The 20,979-nt window shown below is 40.3% G+C and overlaps 1 protein-coding gene across 3 annotated transcripts in view; it reads right to left on the reverse strand.

Moving 5' to 3' along the window:
- The window catches only part of dixdc1b (DIX domain containing 1b), a 38,264-nt gene extending 21,572 nt beyond the window's left edge, over window positions 1-16,692 (reverse strand). The window contains exons 1-6 of one of the 3 annotated variants that reach the window (XM_058415677.1): window positions 16,591-16,692; window positions 16,253-16,291; window positions 6,083-6,212; window positions 4,377-4,502; window positions 4,035-4,287; window positions 2,387-2,512 (exon numbers count right to left, since the gene is read on the reverse strand). In XM_058415677.1, the coding sequence (XP_058271660.1) occupies window positions 2,387-2,512; window positions 4,035-4,287; window positions 4,377-4,502; window positions 6,083-6,212; window positions 16,253-16,282 (665 nt within the window). In that variant the 5' untranslated portion in view covers window positions 16,283-16,291; window positions 16,591-16,692. Of the gene's footprint in view, window positions 1-2,386; window positions 2,513-4,034; window positions 4,288-4,376; window positions 4,503-6,082; window positions 6,213-14,080; window positions 14,391-15,159; window positions 15,297-16,252; window positions 16,292-16,590 lie in introns of those variants that run through there. The other 2 variants (XM_058415678.1, XM_058415676.1) reach the window with 2 other exon arrangements.
- Between the last annotated feature and the right edge of the window lie 4,287 nt (window positions 16,693-20,979).

A 20,979-nucleotide genomic window follows, 5' to 3' on the forward strand; every position in this document is an offset into this window, starting at 1 on the left:
GTGTTGTCAATTAGACAAGAATACTGACTACTATCACTAGTAGACTTGGTTATAAATTTGGACATACACTATATGGCACCCTCACCCAGATGTAGTTCTACGAAGCACTTGATTGTCTAGGACTCCTTCCTGTAGCTAAATTACCCAGTCCTGTTCCAGTACAACTCCCCCAGCAAGTTTTATGAAGACATGGTTTGTCAAGTTTGGTGTAGAAGAGGATGTTCAAAGAGCTCATATGGGTGTAATGGTCAGGTGTGTGCAAACTTTTGGCCATACAGTGCACTTTTTATGGGATTATTATGCGATGCTTATCATAGTCTGGTTTTCACTTTTGCATATTATATGTCACTGTCACTATTCCTCTTTCTCTTTGCATATCCTGATGGCAATTACGGGGTTAAGGGGTTCAAGCAGCAGCTCCTCATGAGCTCATGATGTTTTGGTCACAGGTGCGAGTCTTTAAACTCTGTCACAGCAGAAAAGAAACACAAGAGTCCACCTCTGAGTAAACCACCTTCCTCATCATCATTATCCTGTCAGTTAAGTCTGCCCACTCACATATAACTTTTAGTTACTGAAAAATCTTCCAGGAATAAACCTTCACGTGTAGTGAGGGGTTGAGACAATGCTGATGTTTCTTTGCCCAACTGACCTCCACAGCTGCTCTCTGAATTTCCTCACCTGCTTAGTATCCGGTTGTATAGTCTCTGGCCTTTCTTAATGATTAACACTCTGAAGAGTTGACCTACTTGTACATAGCTCATGATAATAACAAGCTCTGAATGGAAGATGACCAGTATGTCTTCAGTAACTTAGTATGAGAGAGCAACTGTTTATAGTTGCTATAATGTAAGTGACCACAAGAGAATGGTTCAGAATATTAAATATAACTAATAAATGGATAAAAAAGTAACTTAATAAAAAAATGTTAGCCTTGGCAAATTGCTGCAGTATAATAAGACACTTCAGAAACAGAAGGCTGTCATTAATTATTTTCTTGTAACAGCATGTCCCGTCTGGTTTTAGGAGAACATTCGGCCACAGGCACGTGTCTGAAGACGTCTGGGGGGCTCTTTCATGCCACCTGCCATCTGATACCACAGTCTAATCTCCTAATCCACTGAGTCTCACAAGCACACACATTCAACAGATTATAGAAATACTGTACATAAAGAAAATACATACACTATATTGCCAAATGTTTTGGGACGTCTGCCTTTACATGCACATGAATGCTATAACAGCTTCAACTCTTCTGGGAAGGATTTCCACAAGGTTTAGGAGAAGTGCTATTTTCCTCCACACCAAACTCACTCATCCATGTCTTTATGGACCTTGCTTTGGTCACTGGTGTACAGTCATGTTGGAACAGGAAGGGGTCATCCCCAAACTGTTCCCACAAAGAGCATGAAATTGTCCAAAATGTCTTGGTATGAAGCTGAAGCACTAAGAGTTCCTTTCACTGGAACTAAGGGGCCAAGTCCAACCCCTGAAAAACAATTCAATGATGTGGAGGTGTGTCCCAAAACTTTTGCCAATATAGTGTATCTCATAATATTTTTATTTTACAATATTTTGGATGTATAGGTTTTCTTTGATGTTACTCCTCTTACTTGTGCTGCTGTGTCAGTACAGTACATGGCATTAATAAAGGTACATCTCATCTCTCATCTTATTCCTGATTTGATTATAAATTGATTATGAATTGATTATAAACAAAAACCTTTACAGTAATTTAACTTACAGAGATTGAAACTAAGCCAGGAGAATAATGGAATGTGTTTGGTGTTTATTTATTTATTCATTTTAACAGCTATGGTTCCAACATGCAGAAGGTCTCTATATAAAGCAGCCTTACACTTCTCCTGATTATCAGCTGCTTCTGACAGCTAGGGAAATGAAGAGCTTTTGTAATCAGGTGCTGCAGGGTGTGTGTCAGACCTTCAACACAAACAACAGAGGCACTGAGCCGATCTGACAACTGAGCAAAACGAAGGGTGTACACAGAATGCCACTATTGTTCTTCCAGGCTAACACGGAGCCGGCCGTGCCAACAAGCCCATCGGCTGTGACCTTTAACCCCTACGCATCTGTTCATCTCGCGCCTGGGTGAAGACGCACCTCACCAGACGCTGCTCGGAAACACAGGAACAGGTTTTGACACGAGAGATTATGAGACAGAAGTAAGCTGCATGAAGCGTTCCTTATTGTTTACATTCCTCATGCAGCATCTGGCACATCTCTGCCTGCTGGTCCTTTTAAAATATAGTCTTCTACAGCTGAAGGATCATTTACACCGATATCACTCGGCGATATCAATCTTTAATCGCTGTTGTCTCTGAAAATTAGATATTGCCGAGAGCAACAGTGCCGAACGTGGCCTTACCTTTGGTCTCCTGTCTCTGTCTCTGTGTTGTCCATGTCGGCTCCACCCTGTCCCTCATACTGCTGGACCAAAGCCCGCACACTCCAGCATGGGTTATCAATCTCCTCATCAGCACTGGAGCTCTGTCTGAGGGCCATAAAGAGTGAGCGACAATCAGCCTTGAGGTCTTGATAATCAGTGAAGTTTCAAGTTAAAGCCATAAGAGAGAGTTTAGCAGTCCGTATTTCAATACAAAGCCCTAATCTTAATAGGAATTTAACCAAGTTAGAAATTTTAAATTATTTTCTTGTTTAATAGTAAACAAAAAAATGAATAAATCTAGATAACAGTGTAAAGTGTGTAATAGGAACCTGGAATCATCTCAAAATAGCAGTTTGTTATCTAAACTAAGGCTTTTGGTGAATTTGTTGAGGAATAAAACACAAAGCAGTTTGTTGTTACACACACATACACTATATTGGCAAAAGTATTGGGACACCCCTCCAATCATTCAGTTCAGGTGTTGTGTTTCAGGGGTTGGACTCGGCCCCTGAGTTCCAGTGAAAGGAACTCTTAATGCTTCAGCTTCATACCAAGACATTCTGGACAATTTCATGCTCTTTGTGGGAACAGTTTGGGGATGACCCCTTCCTGTTCCAACATGACTGTACACCAGTGACCAAAGCAAGGTCCATAAAGACATGGATGAGAGAGTTTGGTGTGGAGGAACTTGACTGGCCTGCACAGAGTCCTGACCTCAACCCCATAGAACACCTTTGGGATGAATTAGAGTGGAGACTGTGAGCCAGACCTTCTCATCATCACAACATCAGTGCCTGACCTCACAAATGTGCTTCTAGAGGAATAAACACACTCCTAAACCTTGTGGAAAGCCTTCCCAGAAGAGTTGAAGCTGTTATAGCTGCAAAGGGCGAGACAACTCCATATTACTTTTATGTGCATGTAAAGGCAGATGTCCCAAAACTTTTGGCAATATAGTGTATGTTTTATCTGTTTATAGTTACATTTAATGCTGTGGATTTGCTCATGTGATATTGCTTAAATAACTTTCGGAGAGTGAACTTTCAGAACCTTTAAAACCTTCTTGGTTCCTATCAGGGACATGAAACGTTTACAGCATGTCTTGGCTTGATTACAGAATTTAAAAATATGCTAATTAAACTTTGAAATTAAGTGTGTGTGTGTGTGTGTGTATGTGGCTGGTGGGGGTTTGTCTGAATTTGTGCTCCTTTAATAATTGCGCTGCAGTATACACTGACAGACAGAAGAGGGCAACACTGTACACCAGCTACTTTTAATGTGAGAGGGAGAATCCATTCCTCATCCTCTTTATCCTGTTAAACCCTGAACATAGAGTCACTGAGCTCCAGTATTTATACACACTCTCATTAAGCAAGCATGTGCAGAGAGTAAAACACCTTTCTTATAGAGAAATGTAGCTATAACGTGAAGGGACTTGAATATGATTTATAAATCTAGCTGCAATAAGTCTTAATGATTTGTTGTATAAAATGTTGATGAATCAGTTTACTGAATGCCAAAAGACAATTTCTAGGAAAAAAACAAACAAACAGAATGGAAGTACATAAGCCAAAACGACTTACAGTGTTCTAATCGTGTATCTGTGGTGAAGTGAATAAAGGCCAACCTGTGCCAGTCCTGTCTGAGCTGATGAACGCCACGTCCTGAGCGAGACGCATCGCTCCGGGCAGCCGCTAGAGCCGCCGCTGCATTCTGGGCCATGGCCATAGTGGAATGAGGTCTGTGATTGGCTGAGGAGCTGTTTGAATTCCTAGCCAAGACAGCTCCTGCTCTGTGATTGGCTGAGGCAGATGGCTTAAAATGTGCTGCTAGAGCCAGGATCAGCCTCATGGCAGATTTGAGGTTCCCTTCCACAATGTCTATGAGAAGCAAGAACAGAAATAAACCAGAAGGCGATATTTTGTGAAGGTTTTAGCTACAGAGGTCAGTCTACACGCTGGTAACTCACCTCTGGCAGACGTCTGTGGCATGCGTATCCGCTTAGAGGACACGAACTGCAAAACCTTCTCCACATTTTCTCTCTTCTCTTGGTTGTCCTTTGGTGAATAGTGAATACCTTCAAGGAGCTCACCAGCTGCCACACAACAAAATAAAAGCTCTGCATGTGAATAATGATCCTTACTTTAATAGCATGTTTAACAACACGGCACCCTGAGGAGATGAGGGACTGAGGACACAGGAGAATCACAGCTGATTTACTAAAATAACAAAAATAAACATGGACACCAGTAACAGCTTAATCATATTTGGCTATATAAACTGATAGATCATCTTATAGCTGGTTATCTCTTGCATTAAGCTAAGCCAGGCCTACCTGAAGAAAAGAATAAAACACATGGAGGTGTGCTGTTACACGAAAGTTAATGATGTGATGGTGTGACTGTTACCACCTTGATTATTTAAGTATTTTATTCCTCTTATACCGCAGAAATCTAGCAATGATTACAATTTTTTTGTAAAGAATGAAATATGCTTTTTATCTTTATAGTTTATAGTTATATATAATGTTAAGGAACATCAACAAACAGGTTACTTGGTGGTATTAACTGTCATAACATTCTCTAAAAAAAGATAAAGATAAAAACTCAGCCTTGCATAAAATCAAAAGTCCCTCAGACCTGAAAACTTTCTCATGTAAGAAAATATAAGCCATTAAAAAAAAATATATATATATATATATATATATATACACATACATACTATGTTTTATTACATAATATTTAGATTTCAGAAACTATTAAATAAATTATTAGTGAATAAATTATAAATGAATGCACTCTATGAACTGTATTCTGAGCTTAATGCTTCTCATTTACATTCAACCTCTGATTTCTCTCTGCCACAGCAGATTCATCTAGTCGAGGTCTTTCGTAGCAACAGAATATAAGAAATCACAGTGTGTTCATTTAAAATTAGAAATAATTACTGTAAGGGAATGGAGACTGTGGGAGGCAGGTTTGCTCATTCCTGATGTAGCAATATAAGGAAATGTGTAATAAACGAGCTCATATCACAAAATACACCGATCAGGCATAACATTATGACCAACTGCCTAATATTGTGTTGGTCCCCCTTTTGCTGCTAAAACAGCCCTGACCTGTCCTGCACTGTGTATTCTGACCCCTTTCTATCAGAACCAGAATTAACTTCTTCAGCAATTTGAGCAACAGTAGCTCGTCTGTTGGATCGGATCACACGGGCCAGCCTTCTCTCCCCATGTGCATCAATGAGCCTTGACCGCCCATGACCCTGTCACCGGTTCACCACTGTTCCTTCCTTGGACCACTTTTGATAGATACTGACCACTGCAGACCCACAAGAGCTGCAGTTTTGGAGATGTTCTGATCCAGTGGTCTAGCCATCACAATTTGGCCCTTCGTCAACCTCGCTCAAATCCTTACACTTGTCCATTTTTCCTGCTTCTAACATCAACTTTGAGGACAAAATGTTGACTTGCTGCCTAATATATCCCACCCACTAACAGGTGCCATGATGAGGAGATACTCAGTCTTATTCACTTCACCAGTCACTGCTCACAATATTATGCCTGATCGGTAGTTAAAAATCGAAAGAAATGCTGGTATGATCAAACTGTCAGTCATAAAAAGTTATCTGAACGGTAACAGCTTGATATTTATGGCTCTATCTTCTTACCCACTATCTCAATGAGGTGTGTGAGCACCACACCATCTCGGAGATCCTGCCGCAGGTCACTGACAGGCTTCAGACCAGGCTTCTTCCTCAGCTGAGCATTCACCCACGACACGTACGCCACCAGCTGTTGCTGAAAACACAACGATGGGTCATATGATAAAACAGCACTTATATCACATCATATCAGTCTGGTGAACAAATTACCTAAAGCACTTAATCAATTAAATCAATTAACTAAACTAAACCAATTATGGACTTAATCAATTTAAACTGAAGAACATTCACATGAATTTAGAGCGTGCTGCTAGAACAAAGCTTACATTTTCTGACACACCCATAAAAAGAGCAGTCTCAGTGACAGTTTGGTGTCGTTTCGGCCGTCTGCGTGTTAAACACGGCATAAAGCTGAGTCTCTGAAGAACAGAGCAGAAGACCGACGCTGCATTTTAACAACTGGGAAATAACAACTATTATCTATTGAGTTTTTAAGAAACAGATAGAGATACACCATGGCCTTATTTTTTTTAAATACCACCAAATCATTTCTCACCCTTCTCAGGCTGTTTTTAGCTTTTATCTAACATTTCTTTAACAATGGAGCAGAATAACTGTACACTGTAAGACATTTCAAGATGGTTAAACTTAGAAACGTCAAAACAACCCTTTGCTTTAACTCACGAGAAGTCACGATGACATCACAGTGTTAGCCGGAGGCAAAGCAAAGGGAAAACTGGAGGCGTCCAATACAAACCAGCAAGAGTCAGCTACACGAGAAACGCAAAGGTCATCTTGTTTTGTTGTACGACAGAATCGATGGAGTACAGGCTCCAGTTTGAAGTTTTATCGCAGACCTGCTGCCACTGCCGGACGAAAAACCCACAACAGTTGTGGTCAAACGCAATAAAATGAGTGGACTGGACAGAAACAGTCATCAAAAATGCTGGTGTTTGCAGCGCACACTTCATATCAGATAAAGAAACTATTGTTTGTCGTTGGTGTGGTTTATGGTTTGGTTTCATATCTAAATATTTCTTATGCATGCCCACCTCATTAGAAATTGGGGAACAAGTTAAATGATTTCTCATGTAACTTTTTAGCGTGTAAGTTAGCTAACTGGTAGGACAGATAGGTGTAGATGTCAGGTCACTCAACTGGAGGTCATCCCGTCATATCGTCCATCTGTCGTGCGATCATGTTCGGCTCGGCCAATCTGGTTCCGTCCGTTAAAGTTCATTTTTTCAAACATTTGCGGTCCTGGACAGTGAGTGACCTAACATAGTCTGATAAATTCAGATTTTGACCAGTCACTGTTTAAAAACAAACTAACAAAACTTGATAACTAGCGCTTGTAAAAAGCGGTCAGGGAAATCTTTCTGCCTTCACCTAAACTCCCCCCCCCCAAAAAAAAAACATCACAATGTTTTCTAACAATAAAAGGGTCAATAAACTTCAATTCAATGTCCAAATCCTCACGAGAAGTGGAGTTATAACAAAGAAATAAGCTCAAATAACTTAACAGGGCTATCATTTTTTACAGTGCACCCTACAACTGATGATTTTCCTATAACAGCATGGCCAAAAATGTTTTATTCTTTTTACACCACAGCAGTTTGCTGACACATTATACGATTTTATCCACTGTTGTTAAACAATAAAAAGTAATTCCTATTACCAATTACTCTTACATGAAGTTAATAAGTTAACTGTCATGTTAGAGAGATAACGCAGTGCCCTCTGTCCTTTCTGTTTCTGAAAAATCAACAGCTTTAACTCCGAGTGTTACTAAGTTCTATCACTGGACACTCCTTCTAAAAATGACAAAAATCTCCTCACATGAAGCCGTATCACAAGTATGAATATTCGAGAATTCAGCAGTCCAGTAGTATGGACTGTTTCAGTGTTGCTTGTCCTTTGTATTCCACACTGCAGCATCACAGATAAAGTCAGAAAAATGCCTTGTCTCTGTACAGCTCCATTGCCATGGTTACAGAAACGTGTGGGATTTCATCAATTAGACACGCCTCTTCTAAAAGTGCATCATTTACGAAAGCTTAAACAGATGGATTATAATTTTCAATTTTATTTCCAGAACTAGAGTTTACTCTTATTTAGTCTATCGTGATACTGTAACAAGTACAAAAGTAGCACCATGCATTGATGCATCCAGGGAAATATAAAATGAACATAAATGATGTGCTCAGGGCTCAGGAACTGACAGCCTCTGATTCCCTGAAATCCCTGTCCATTCACTCTACTCTACAGATTAGTCCACATTGCACTGTCACGAAATGAAGGCTTAGCTCCCGTTTCCTCTGCAGCCAGGATATGAAAGGCTGCACAGACAGTGAATTCGTACCCTTCCAGGAATGTCATGCCCCAATAAGCACTGTGCCTCGGGGCAACGTGATATTTTAAAGTTTTAAATAGTACTAGTAAAGAATAAAAAGTGGAGGGAAAAAACAACAGGTCAGAGATGGGCTGCTATAGATTGCTAAAATTATTATAATGGCTGATTCTTCTGTATGAGGTGCAAGTAGTACTGACACTAGATATGCTAAGAATCCCAGAGCAATGCTATGGTCTACACTGATCAGGCATAACATTATGACCACCTGCCTAATTGCTGCCAAAACAGCCCTGACCCGTCCTGCACTGTGTATTCTGACCCCTTTCTATCAGAACCAGCATTAACTTCTTCAGCAGTTTGAGCAACAGTAGCTCGTCTGTTGGATCGGATCACACGGACCAGCCTTCTCTCCCCACGTGCATCAATGAGCCTCAACCGCCCATGACCCTGTCACCGGTCCACCACTGTTCCTTCCTTGGACCACTTTTGATAGATACTGACCACTGCAGACCGGGAACACCCCACAAGAGCTGCAGTATTGGAGACGCTCTGATCCAGTCATCTAGCCATCACAATTTGGCCCTTTTGGTCAAACTCACTCAAATCCTTACGCTTGTCCATTTTTCCTGCTTCTAACATCAACTTTGAGGCCAAAACGTTGACTTGCTGCCTAATATATCCCACCCACTAACAGGTGCCATGATGAGGAGATCATCAGTCTTATTCACTTCACCGGTCACTGATCAGGATGTTATACCTGATCTGTATTTATTTACACATTTTTATGACTCATTACCTCATGGATGCATAACTCATAAGTCAGTCTGGACACAGCGGAGGAGTCAGTGTGGTGTCAGTATTGTGTATTAGTTAATACTCAGAGCTCAGTTATTTGCATTGTATCACAAATGTAAAACATGGCACTGGTGTATCCCTAGGTAGAGAGTTGAAATGTGTTTAAGCAGTACATTCACCGAGCTGTACTACACATCACTGCAACAAAAGATTTCTTTTACAAGGCCATGAATTCTAACAAGACTCTTGAGGCTGCTTTCACACTTTTTTTTTAAACAGAAGTGCTGTTTGTGCTGATATGAAAAAATGTGTCTCACGAGATACATATATTAACAATACATGTTGTTATGCGGCAGAAACCGCACACCTTAGACACCGAAACATGAACTATGATCTCAAGGCAAAAGACAGATATAGACCAGAGGGAAGGACCTGGTGATAAAACAACAATGAAATAAAACTTCCAGACAATGAGTGCTGTGCAAGCTGTGAGCTAAATACTAATGACCATTAAAACCAAAACGGGAATCAAGATTCAAGATTTTTTTTTTCAAGATTCAAGAAGCTTTTTTTGTCATTTCAACCACATACAGCTGACGCAGTACATAGTGAAATGAAACAACGTTTCTCCAGGACCTGGTGCTACATAAACATACAACAACAAAGTTCAACACAAAACAACAAACAACACCACACAGCTAGGACAGAAGTTTGTCTTAGCCACGTAAAGTGCACAGTGTGCAGCTAGGTGCAAACAGAGCATAGACAAGACAGTGCAAAAAAGACAATAAATACAATAAAGACAACACAAAAGAACACAGGACACTTAGCGCTGAAAAGAAATAAAAGAACGTGTACTGGAATGTAAGTGAAATAAAATAGATAAAGTGAAATGATGTAGAAAGAAAAGTATTGTGCAAAAATATTGTGCAAAAATACACAGCAGCAGTTGAGGTAGTGCAAATAGAATAAACATAAGTATAACTATAGCAGCGGATGACAGGTAGAGGTAGAATCAGGTTCAAACTGTCATGTGACATGATCAGGTGAGGAACCGTGGCACCTCAAGCTACGTTCACACATTCAGCCATTTTAGTGCTGCAAGTCACACTCGCTATACTACTGGATGCCATAATAATAATAATAATAATAATAATAATAATAATGTTTAGCAGAGTGTGACACAATTAGCATCCCACCTGACATCAAATCAGTTATATATACAGCGGGTAAAATAAGTATTGAACACGTAGCTGGTGTCTTGGCTATCCATGCCTTTTTGCACCTCCCTTTCTTCATGTGTTCAATACTTTTCCCCCCCATGTCATTTCACATTATTACACATAACTTAATTTATGGACATCTATGGTTTGATTTCTTTGAATGTGTGGATCGTATGGGTTGTTCCCAACATCTGGTGAAACTTTCATGTCAATAGCACCTTTAGAAATATATTTACTGAGACAAATGCTGACGTGTTCAATACTTATTTTCCCCGCTGTGTATATGCAGTGTGTCTTTACTCCTATTGGTTGTTGCGGCACCAAGTCGCTCCATATTTACATAAAGTTTAAACATTTCTCAACTTCACTGAACACAACAACATCTAGCTGGCGATGGTCGTGGTCACTCGTGTCACAGGAAGTCATTTGCAAATGAATGCTCTCTGGTCGCTTGGTCACCACGAGTGGCCACACATTGCAGTCACTTCCCACAGAATTGCATGTGAAAGTGTGAAAACGTGCAAGCTGTTACTCTATATAGTTATATATAGTTATAACTTTCTGCGCTGTATTTGATTAACCCAAGCTCTGGTGAAACACCCAGCTGCAACAACAGGTTTATACAGTGAGTTAAAAGTGCTCTGTAATAGTCAGATGTAAAGCTGTAACGTTTCTGACACGGGAATGTCTTTTCAATTTCTGTACAACAAAACAAGCTACATTTTATTAACTTCAACAGACAAAAGAAAGAGAGTCTGGTGAGCTGCTAACACGTAAATGACAAGGTAAATGACTCATGGATATTCCACATTAACCATAACTATATACAGATAAAACGTTCATTCTTTAATAAGCAATAAGCTGCAAATTGCTGTGGATCGGGGGGAATAAAATACCTCTCGTCTGCCCCGTGGTGTTTATTTTACTACCACAGTCCGCCCTGTTGTAAGAGAGAAAAAGATCACAACTGAAATGCAGTGTGCTCTGTCCTGACCGTATCTATGGTACAGTGAAACCGAGCAATCCTGTACCCCTTTAAACTTTTTCTACATAAACAGATATTCTAATGTGAAATATTTTAGCAGCCAAATTGAATCCGTCTCTAAAAACAGTGTTAATATTTGGCACATGGAGTGCTGACTAGAACAAAGACTGCCTTGTCTGGAACATATCTGTCTCACTAAAAGTTCAGAGTGGTCTGAACCGGCTGCCTTCTTGAGAGAGGATGCCGAACACAGGGAGCATTCACAGCACCGAGGCAGCATTAGCTGCTGACCATGCTGGACAGCCGGAATGTGTTGCTATCTCAGCGCAGCCAGGCGTGACGCTAAGCGTGCGGTCTGTTCTTTCAGTGACCGAGCAGACTGAGAACCTGGCTGCAGTGTCACTCCTTCCTGCAGTTTCCTGTTTCTGAAGCACACAGGCAGCTGAGGACCATAACAAATCACTGGACTGCTTTATGGTTACACAGACGGAAAGCTGATAGAAATGACACAGTTGAACAGCTGTAAAATTATAAAATGCCCCGCTTCTGGAGAAGAGTCACAGAGCTCACACTAAACTGAATATCTATCTTAAGGCGGGCGTTTAGGGTGGTCAGATCATTCATTCCCATTAAAATTTATTTCAATGAACTGAAATGTTCTCATACACCATACAGCCAAACGTTTTCAAATGCCTGACCATCACACCCAAAATGTGCTTTATGAACATCCCATTCCAGATTTAGTCCCCTCTTCTGGAAGGCCACACTTCTAGGAAGGCTTTTCACATGACGTGGGGATTAGTGACCATTCAGCCACAAGAGCACTAATGAAGTCAGGTGCTGATGCTGGGCAAATCATCCCAATCAAGTTCATCCCAATTGTGTTTTCATTGGGGTTAAATTCAGTCCTCAGTGCAGGCCAAGTTTTTCCACTCCAACCTTGCCAAAAAATGTCTTTGTGCATGGGGCATTCTCATGCTGGAACATATTTGGCGCTCTTAGTTCCAAGGAAGGGAAATTTTAATGCACCATCACACAAAGACATCTTATAGAAATGTGTGCTTCTAATTATGTGGCAACAGATTAGCGAAGTTTTGGGACACCCCTCCAAATCACTGAAGTGATGGTGTTGTTTTTCAGGGGTTGGGCTCGGCCCCTGAGTTCCAGTGAAAGGAACTCTTAATGCTTCAGCTTCATACCAAGACATTTTGGACAATTTCATGCTCTTTGTGGGAACAGTTTGGGGATGACCCCTTCCTGTTCCAACATGACTGCCCACCAGTGACCAAAGCAAGGTCCATAAAGACATGGATGAGTGAGTTGGGTGTGGAGGAACTTGACTGACCTGCACAGAGTTCTGACCTCAACCCCATAGAACACCTTTGGGATGAATTAGAGTGGAGACTGCGAGCCAGACCTTCTCATCCAACATCAGTGCCTGACCTCACAAATGCACTTCTTCTAGAGGAATGGTCAAAAATTCCCATAAACACACTCCTAAACCTTGTGGAAAGCCTGTTATAGCTGCAAAGGGCATATTCCATATTACATTCATGTGCATGTAAAGGCAGACGTCGCAGTTTTGACCTGGCTCACAGTCTCCGCTCTAATTCATCCCAAAGGTGTTCTATGGGGTTGAGGTCAGGACTCTGTGCAGGCCAGTCAAGTTCCTCCACACCAAACTCACTCATTGTCTTTAAGAATGATTTGGAGGGGTGTCCCAAAACTTTTAGCCACATAGTGTATCACTCACCTCAGGTATGCAGTTTTCACACTTGACGCAACACTGCACACAAGGCAGGAGACAACTGCTTTACATCTGCCCCATGGAACATTCCGAGTTTTCTCTCACTAAGTATGTGAACTTCAGATTATAATCAACTCAGTGACAGTTAGAACTTTCATAACACCAAAGCAGGTAAACCACAAATCTATTAATTATTTCTTACAGATATTTGAATATTAAAGGTACATCTCTAACACCTCTCTGCATCCCAAACTACCCATACTACTGCCCGAACAGTCGACCATAAGATGGACCGATGTGTGGTATTGTTTTCACTTACTGTTTAGTACAGTACTGTGTAAAGTGACATGCGGCCAGACGTTTTGTAATGCGTTTGTCTGAGGTGAGGATGAACTTTCTGTTATAATTCTGCATAGGGACCAATTATTACTCAGCACATGTGACCATGTTTAGTTTTCTTATTATCCTGACAAGAAGGAGTAACCAGAATGGCTCACGTGGCGACAGGAAATAATGACAGAATGTGGCATCATGGGTAAATTACTGTACTGTACCACACTGTCTGTGTAAATAAATAAAGTCAGACGTCACACGCGTCACGTGACGTGTAAAATCATTACATATCAACTCTGACGTAATACCGAGTCATCATTCAGGGTGATCGGAACATCCCTGGAGCAGAACATTTGCACATATGGAGATAAACCTTTCACATCATGAGCGTGATGTAACGACAGTATTAACTCACTTACTCGAAGTCCATAGCTAAGTTTGAAGACTGTAACAGGGTTATGTATCTATTCTGTTAGGTAAAGAACTGTTATTTGATTATTACGGAAACCCGGAAACGACCGTGTTTAAGAGAAAACAGACTCAAAAGTTTTTTGCTTTGGCCGTGTACCTCATTGAAGCCCTCCTGCAGCACATCGAGTAAATTCCCCTTGGATAAGGATGCGATCATTCTTCTGTCCTTCTCACACGGAGAGGAGAAAAGAGGAGAGAAGAGGAGAAGGGAGACAAGTCCCGCTAATCCTGTTAGTCGCTGGCTCGTATTAACCGCGCATGGCTACACAGTGGGGCAAACAAAGAAACTGTACAAACACCGGCTCTGGCTCGTGTGATGGCCATATGTGCACACACACACACACACACACGCGCGCGCGCGCTCACACACACACACCGTTAGTTCCCCACACAGAAACAGGATCTGAGGTAGCCGAGCTAACGAGGATGGGACGCGCATGCGCACAACGAGAACGCGCAGCTGTCGTTACGGCGTTGCCCCGAGTAACAGGAGCTCGGCTAATCTGAGGGGCGGAGACTGGGAGAAAACATACATTACCTCAGAGATGTTACCTCAGGTGTTAATAAATGGGAAAACTTTTCAAACAGTGAAATATTTTCCATTGTATTACACATTTTCCACTACATACTGTAGAAAACTGCAAGCTTTCCTTCATGTGTTTCTTATATCCCAATGTGTAATATATCTCAAGTTCTATGAACATTAAAAATATTTCAAAGTCCGGTTTTTCAATCTGCGGGCTGCGTTAAAATATAACGTTTCATATGTTAGCAAATCACTGTGGTATAATAAGAAAAGTCTCACACACAGTGGTCAGAGTACATCTTATACCTTTAAATTCTAGTTTTTATACATTACCTTATCTCTTATACCCTTACATTTCTAGTATTTTTTTATTTATCTCTATTTCTAGTATCTTTTTATTTTATCTCTTTTTTTTATTACCTTATTACTTATGCTCGTGGATACTGCTGGAAGTTGTAAATTTCCCATTGGGAAATCTATCTATCTACATCTACAATCTATGATCTATCTACACTTACCAACTGTTGATTATTTTCCTAGAACAGCATGTCTCACACCATTTATTCCTTACTCTTCATTAAGTACTTCTCTGTGAACAAAAAGGTCTGTAATGAGGTCTGAAATGAAAGGATTTTAATGTGTAAACTAACCTTTTTCAGCGCTGGAGGTCACAAGACAACTCAACCCGATACTGTTTAACACTACACACACCAGAATACTGATTACTAAACAGTACGATGTTCTCGGCACGGGCGAGTTGTGTACAGCTTCACGAGACCACATCCTTCCTGCCAGCTTTAAACTTCCTGATTCAGGCAGTAAACCCAAGTAATGTACCTTCTGAGTTAAATCAGAAGCAATGAAAGCAGATCTATCATTAATAAATATCTGTGATCAGTAATAAATGTGTCTCAGCTTTAAATGATGCTTAATGATCTAGTCAGTAATTCTGGTTCACAGGCACTTTCTCAGTATCATTAATTTCACACAGGGGTCTATATCATGAATATTTGTGTTTAAAATATTTTAATATCAGCTATTTCTTAATGTAAAGGTCACTTTATCATAAACTATGTTATGTAACAAGTAGGAAGTAAGAATTTGTGTAAAGGCAGGAAGGATTTTAATAAAACATACTTGCATAATAGAGGAAATATAATAGTGATAAATTGACTCAGTGGTTCAACAGGAGGGTTTGAGGATGTTAGTGAAGCTACACTATATTGGCAAAAGTTTTGGGACACCCCTCCAAATCATTGAGTTCAGGTGTTGTGTTTCAGGGGTTGGGCTCGGCCCCTTAGTTCCAGTGAAAGGAACTCTTAATGCTTCAGCTTCATACCAAGACATTTTGGACAATTTCATGCTCTTTGTGGGAACAGTTTGGGGATGACCCCTTCCTGTTCCAACATGACTGCACACCAGTGACCAAAGCAAGGTCCATAAAGACATGGATGAGTGAGTTTGGTGTGGAGTCCTGACCTCAACCTGAACACCTTTCACTGGAACTAAGGGACCGAGCTCAACCCCTGAACTCAGTGATTTGGAGGGGTGTCCCAAAACATTTGGCAGTATAGTGTATGAGGTGAGAATTACACCCTGCATGGGACACCAGTAGTAGATAAGCGTCACTAATGCACAATTGGTATGCATTGCGCTTGATTTCACGTAAATTCAGTTTTTCAAAAAATATGATTGTTTTTGAAAATGTTTTGCAGTAATCATCTTGACAGTGAACAGACTTACAGATCCTTCCACAGCTAAGGGTCGAGGCATCTTTCTGACCTGAAAAACAAACCGGACATTTGATCATCATTACAGATCTGTTTACATGGTATTGGGGTAACCAGTGTCCCATAACGGAGCAAGCTGGCTAACCAGTAAAGTGAAAGGTTATAAAAAAGATTTAACAGATTTGTTTTCTTTTTAAGGGAAAATGAGTTTTGCTGTTAAACTGGTTGTAAAGTCAGGTTAATGTTAACCAAAGAAAATCTATAAATCAGCCCCATCCTCGGCTAATAGCGCTAGCTTGCACGTCCTGCTAGTTTGCTAGTTAAAGAGCTGAACAAATCTGGTCATCTTACCGATTTATAAAGCAGCTTCTTCCCGATCAGTTTACAGTAATTTCATCTACAGTTCCCTTTGAGTTTATACCACTCTTAGTAAGTGAGAAAGTTTTATTAATAAAAAACTGCCATTCATGGATTTAGCCTGCATTTACCCCCAAAACAAACCTCAGCGGCATTCTCCCACTGGTTTCTATGGGAACCAGAAACAATACCCTGTGGCTTTCAGTGTTTGTAATGTAAATACCATCATCATTAAATAAAAGTGAGTTCGTTTTTATTTTTTAATGTAATTTAAATTTCATATATTAGAACACATCGAAAATGAAGTAATATATATATTTTAAGATAACGTGAAACAGATTTGTAAACTCCAAGCAGGTGCACGTGGATAATGGCTACACCCGGGACTGCATACTAGCGTACTAAATAGTACGGTAACTACTTTGCCTTAACACTACGTTAGTACTATTTTGGCGTACTGCTTAGTACGCTAGTATGAACGTTTACTCTTTGTCTCCCCCTGCTGGAGAAATTGTGCACTTTTTTATTTGTGAATTTTATTGATTTAATTTCAGCCCATTGACACAAACTGTGTGTTTTATTCGGAATTGTTTTGGAAATATCGTTTTATTCTAACAAACAGTGCTACATTTATATCATCATTACAGGAGACGGAAACATGGTGGGATAACATATGGCTCACTGTCAAGGCATAATTGCCTGGTGGTCATCCTAACAACAGGGGCAGACACAGGCTGTCTGAGGGGCAGGGGTGAGAAAAAACAAAAAACAAGGGCACCTCCTACTAGAGCATATTTTCTCACACATAGGACCACCTAGAGGCCACTTCATCCCATCTTCTCACGTGTTTGGAAGCCTATTGGGCAGTGCAACTCATGTTCTCCTCTGGAAGGCCATCATAGAGGGCACTTAATCTCATATTCTTGCACATAGTGGCAGCCTAGAGGGGTCCTTCTTGATGTTTTCTTGCACACTATATTGCCAAAAGTTGAATTCAGGTGTTCAAATTCAAAAATTCCCATAAACACACTCCTAAACCTTGTGGAAAGCCTTCCCAGAAGAGTTGAAGCTGTTATAGCTGCAAAGGGCGGGACAACTCCATATTACATTCATGTGCATGTAAAGGCAGACGTCCCAAAACTTTTGGCAATGTAAGTGTATTTTCTCTACTGTAAGAACTTTAAGGATACTTTAGGTACACTTTATCACATTCTCAATCTACTATATATTGGCACTTTCACAACATTTAGTATTATTATATTTAAAAATGCAGGTACTATTTCAAAACAGTGCTCATGTACAGGTATACTATTTATTACAGAAGTATTTGGACTAACCTTTCACTGAAACAAACACCTCAAAACCTTCTCAGTGCAAGGAAGAAATGAAAGGAGAGCAAACACAACAGATACTCACGAGGACCGGTTTCATTCAGAACGGATACGTTCGTTTTTATTGATACAAAACTGTCCAACCAAATATTTGCACAAGAACAACAGTGTATAGTAACAAAATTCTAAAAATATATCATTTGACGTAATTATAAACCCCCGGGAACTTTGTAGTGTGTAGAATAAATTCAGCATTCAGCACATTCGCCTCACTGCTTGGTCAGTTCAAGACAACACTGTCGAATTCACATGCGAGTTATATGAGGAACGCAAAGCAAAACATCCGAGACAGTTGGATTTGTGTTGGCTGAAATCATTTCACAGTATTTTTAATGCACAAGAACATACACACACGTTAAAAAAACAAAAACAAACCTATAATCAAAATTCAGCATATTCAGTAAAGCAGATCTAGGTACTGGTCAATATACCACATATCATTTTTCAGCAAAAGGACAGCTCATTTTTTTAATGCTCATGATCATTAGATTAGTCAGATACACATCCAATAAGATATTAAAACACTGTTTTGTCATTGTTTTGAGTATCTTTATCACTATATTATTCTCCACATAGATATAGATATTTATTTTTAAAAACTTTGAAATACCGCACCACGGTTTTGTCATTTCTGAAATACTAAAGCATTTGACTCGTGAGTCACTTGATTCGATTCGATTCACGTTCAAATCCACAATACTGACGTTTAGGTTTCTAGTTAGAAAGAACGACTCGGCACATAGACACGTCTTTATTTTTCCGGGCAACTAATTTACTTCGGTCAAAATAACATCAACGTTAGAAGTGCCTTATACATTGCACACATTTAAAAAAAAAATTTAATCAGTAGTTAATTTCACTGTTACTGTTTACACACCTTTCCAGGTAGAACATTACGCAGTGGTCACTAGTGATGTTCATAAACACGGCCACATATTCTCACATTTACTCACTGATCGCTAACGGATGAGCCATCAAAGGTTTTAGATTCAGGTGATTATACACAGATCAGGTATAACATTATGACCACCTGCCTAATATGTCGGTCCCCCCTTTTTGCTGCCGAAACAGCCCTGACCCGTCCTGCACTGTGTATTCTGACCCCTTTCTATCAGAACCAACATTAACTTCTTCAGCAATTTGAGCAGATCATCATCAGTCTTATTCACTTCACCTGGCAGTGGTCACAATGTTATGCCTGTTCGATGTACGTATCAATGTGAAATTCAGCAATTTATCTGTAAGGCCTGAGGCCCAGTCATGCTTTACGCTCTTCTAATAAGACAGAATGCAGCATTAAAACTGGCAATCAATAAACTATGTAATAAAACGTGTTATGAACTCACAATTAGGGAGGCAGTGATTTCACCAGTATCGCAGCTGAGTATCGGCCACACTAGACGCTTTCAAATAATTGAGATTTACATGTGAGCTAATTATCCCCTCGCTGTCATTCAGGGTCACATGTAATCACAGCAGTGATAGATATACACTCACTTCATCTTCATTAGGAACGTCTGGACTCCTGCCCATTGGTGCGTATGTTTATTCAGCTAATCATGTGACAGCAGTACAGTGCGTGACACCATGCAGATACAGGTGAAGAGCTTCAGGTAATGTTCACGTCAAACATCAGAACAGACAGAAATGCGGAGTCATTGTTGGTGCCGGACAGGCTGGTCAGTGTATTTCAGACACACACACACACAAGTCTCTAGAAGTGGTGCGGAGAGCTAAAAAACATCCAGTGATGGTCAGTTCTGGCAGCAGAACTGCCTTGTTGAGACCAGAGGAGAATGGTCAGACTGGTTTGAGCTGACAAAAAGCCTTTGGTTACTCAAATAAGCTCTCTTTATAACCGAAAAAGGGCAGAAAAGCATCACAGAACACACAACACTGACAATAAAGCAGAAGAACAGGATTCTGAGATCAGTTCTCATCGACAGGAGTGGAACCTGATGTGGATCTCTGCCTCACCACGGTCACTACTTATTCCTCATTCTGATGTTTCATGTCAGTATTGACTCAGGCTCTTGACCTCTATCTGTATGATACAGTGAACCGAAATTGATTTTTTCTGCTAATCGTGATATTTTGACACATCTACTTTAAAATAAATAAATAAATAAATAATTATACTTCACTAAAACTATGTGGATGGTCTCAGCAGTTCAGTTTGTAAGCAGAAACTATCAGGATGGAGACCACAGTCAGAATGAAAAAGTCAGATTAAAGAGTTGCATAGTTTTCTGAACTACATTTCAAAGATTTCATCACGTGAAATGTTTTCCCAGGCCATCACACGTATCAATGGATCAGAACTGACCTGGAAAAAATCCAGCATTTCAGGACAACACTGGTCCGATACTCAGCGTTGGATCGGTGCATCCCTACAGGTCAACAACGAAGTGTAGCCTCGGTGAGACCATTTGCATATCAGCTTATCAGGGAGAAACACAGAGCAGTATTCAAACACGTGGTATTCATGTACATGCTACAGATTTATAGCAGTCTGGATATGTCAGTAAACGTGACCCTAATATATTTTACGTCAACACCAAAGACCATTGCTGAAAACACACACGTGAAACATTACCTTGAAACAGTGCAGTGTGACGATGGAAAATGCAGCTTTTAATAATCAAATCATACACTTATCATTAAGTTTGTGTGTCTTTTGTACCTGTAGTATGTATTTTGAGTCATGTGGAGGTACCTTTATGTAGCTTAACAGGTGTAAGTTTAACAGGTAATGGTCCTCAAGGTCAATTTATGCATCTTCATTTATTTCTTACTTAAACACTACACCGACCAATCATAACATTATGACCACCTGCCTCATACATTGTGTTGGTCCCCCTTTTGCTGCCAAAACAGCCCTGACCCGTCCTGCACTGTGTATTCTGACCCCTTTCTATCAGAACCAGCATTAACTTCTTCAGCAGTTTGATCAACAGTAGCTCGTCTGTTGGATCGGATCACACGGGCCAGC

This window comes from Hemibagrus wyckioides, linkage group LG18, assembly GCF_019097595.1.
Source record: "Hemibagrus wyckioides isolate EC202008001 linkage group LG18, SWU_Hwy_1.0, whole genome shotgun sequence".
NCBI lineage: Eukaryota > Metazoa > Chordata > Actinopteri > Siluriformes > Bagridae > Hemibagrus > Hemibagrus wyckioides.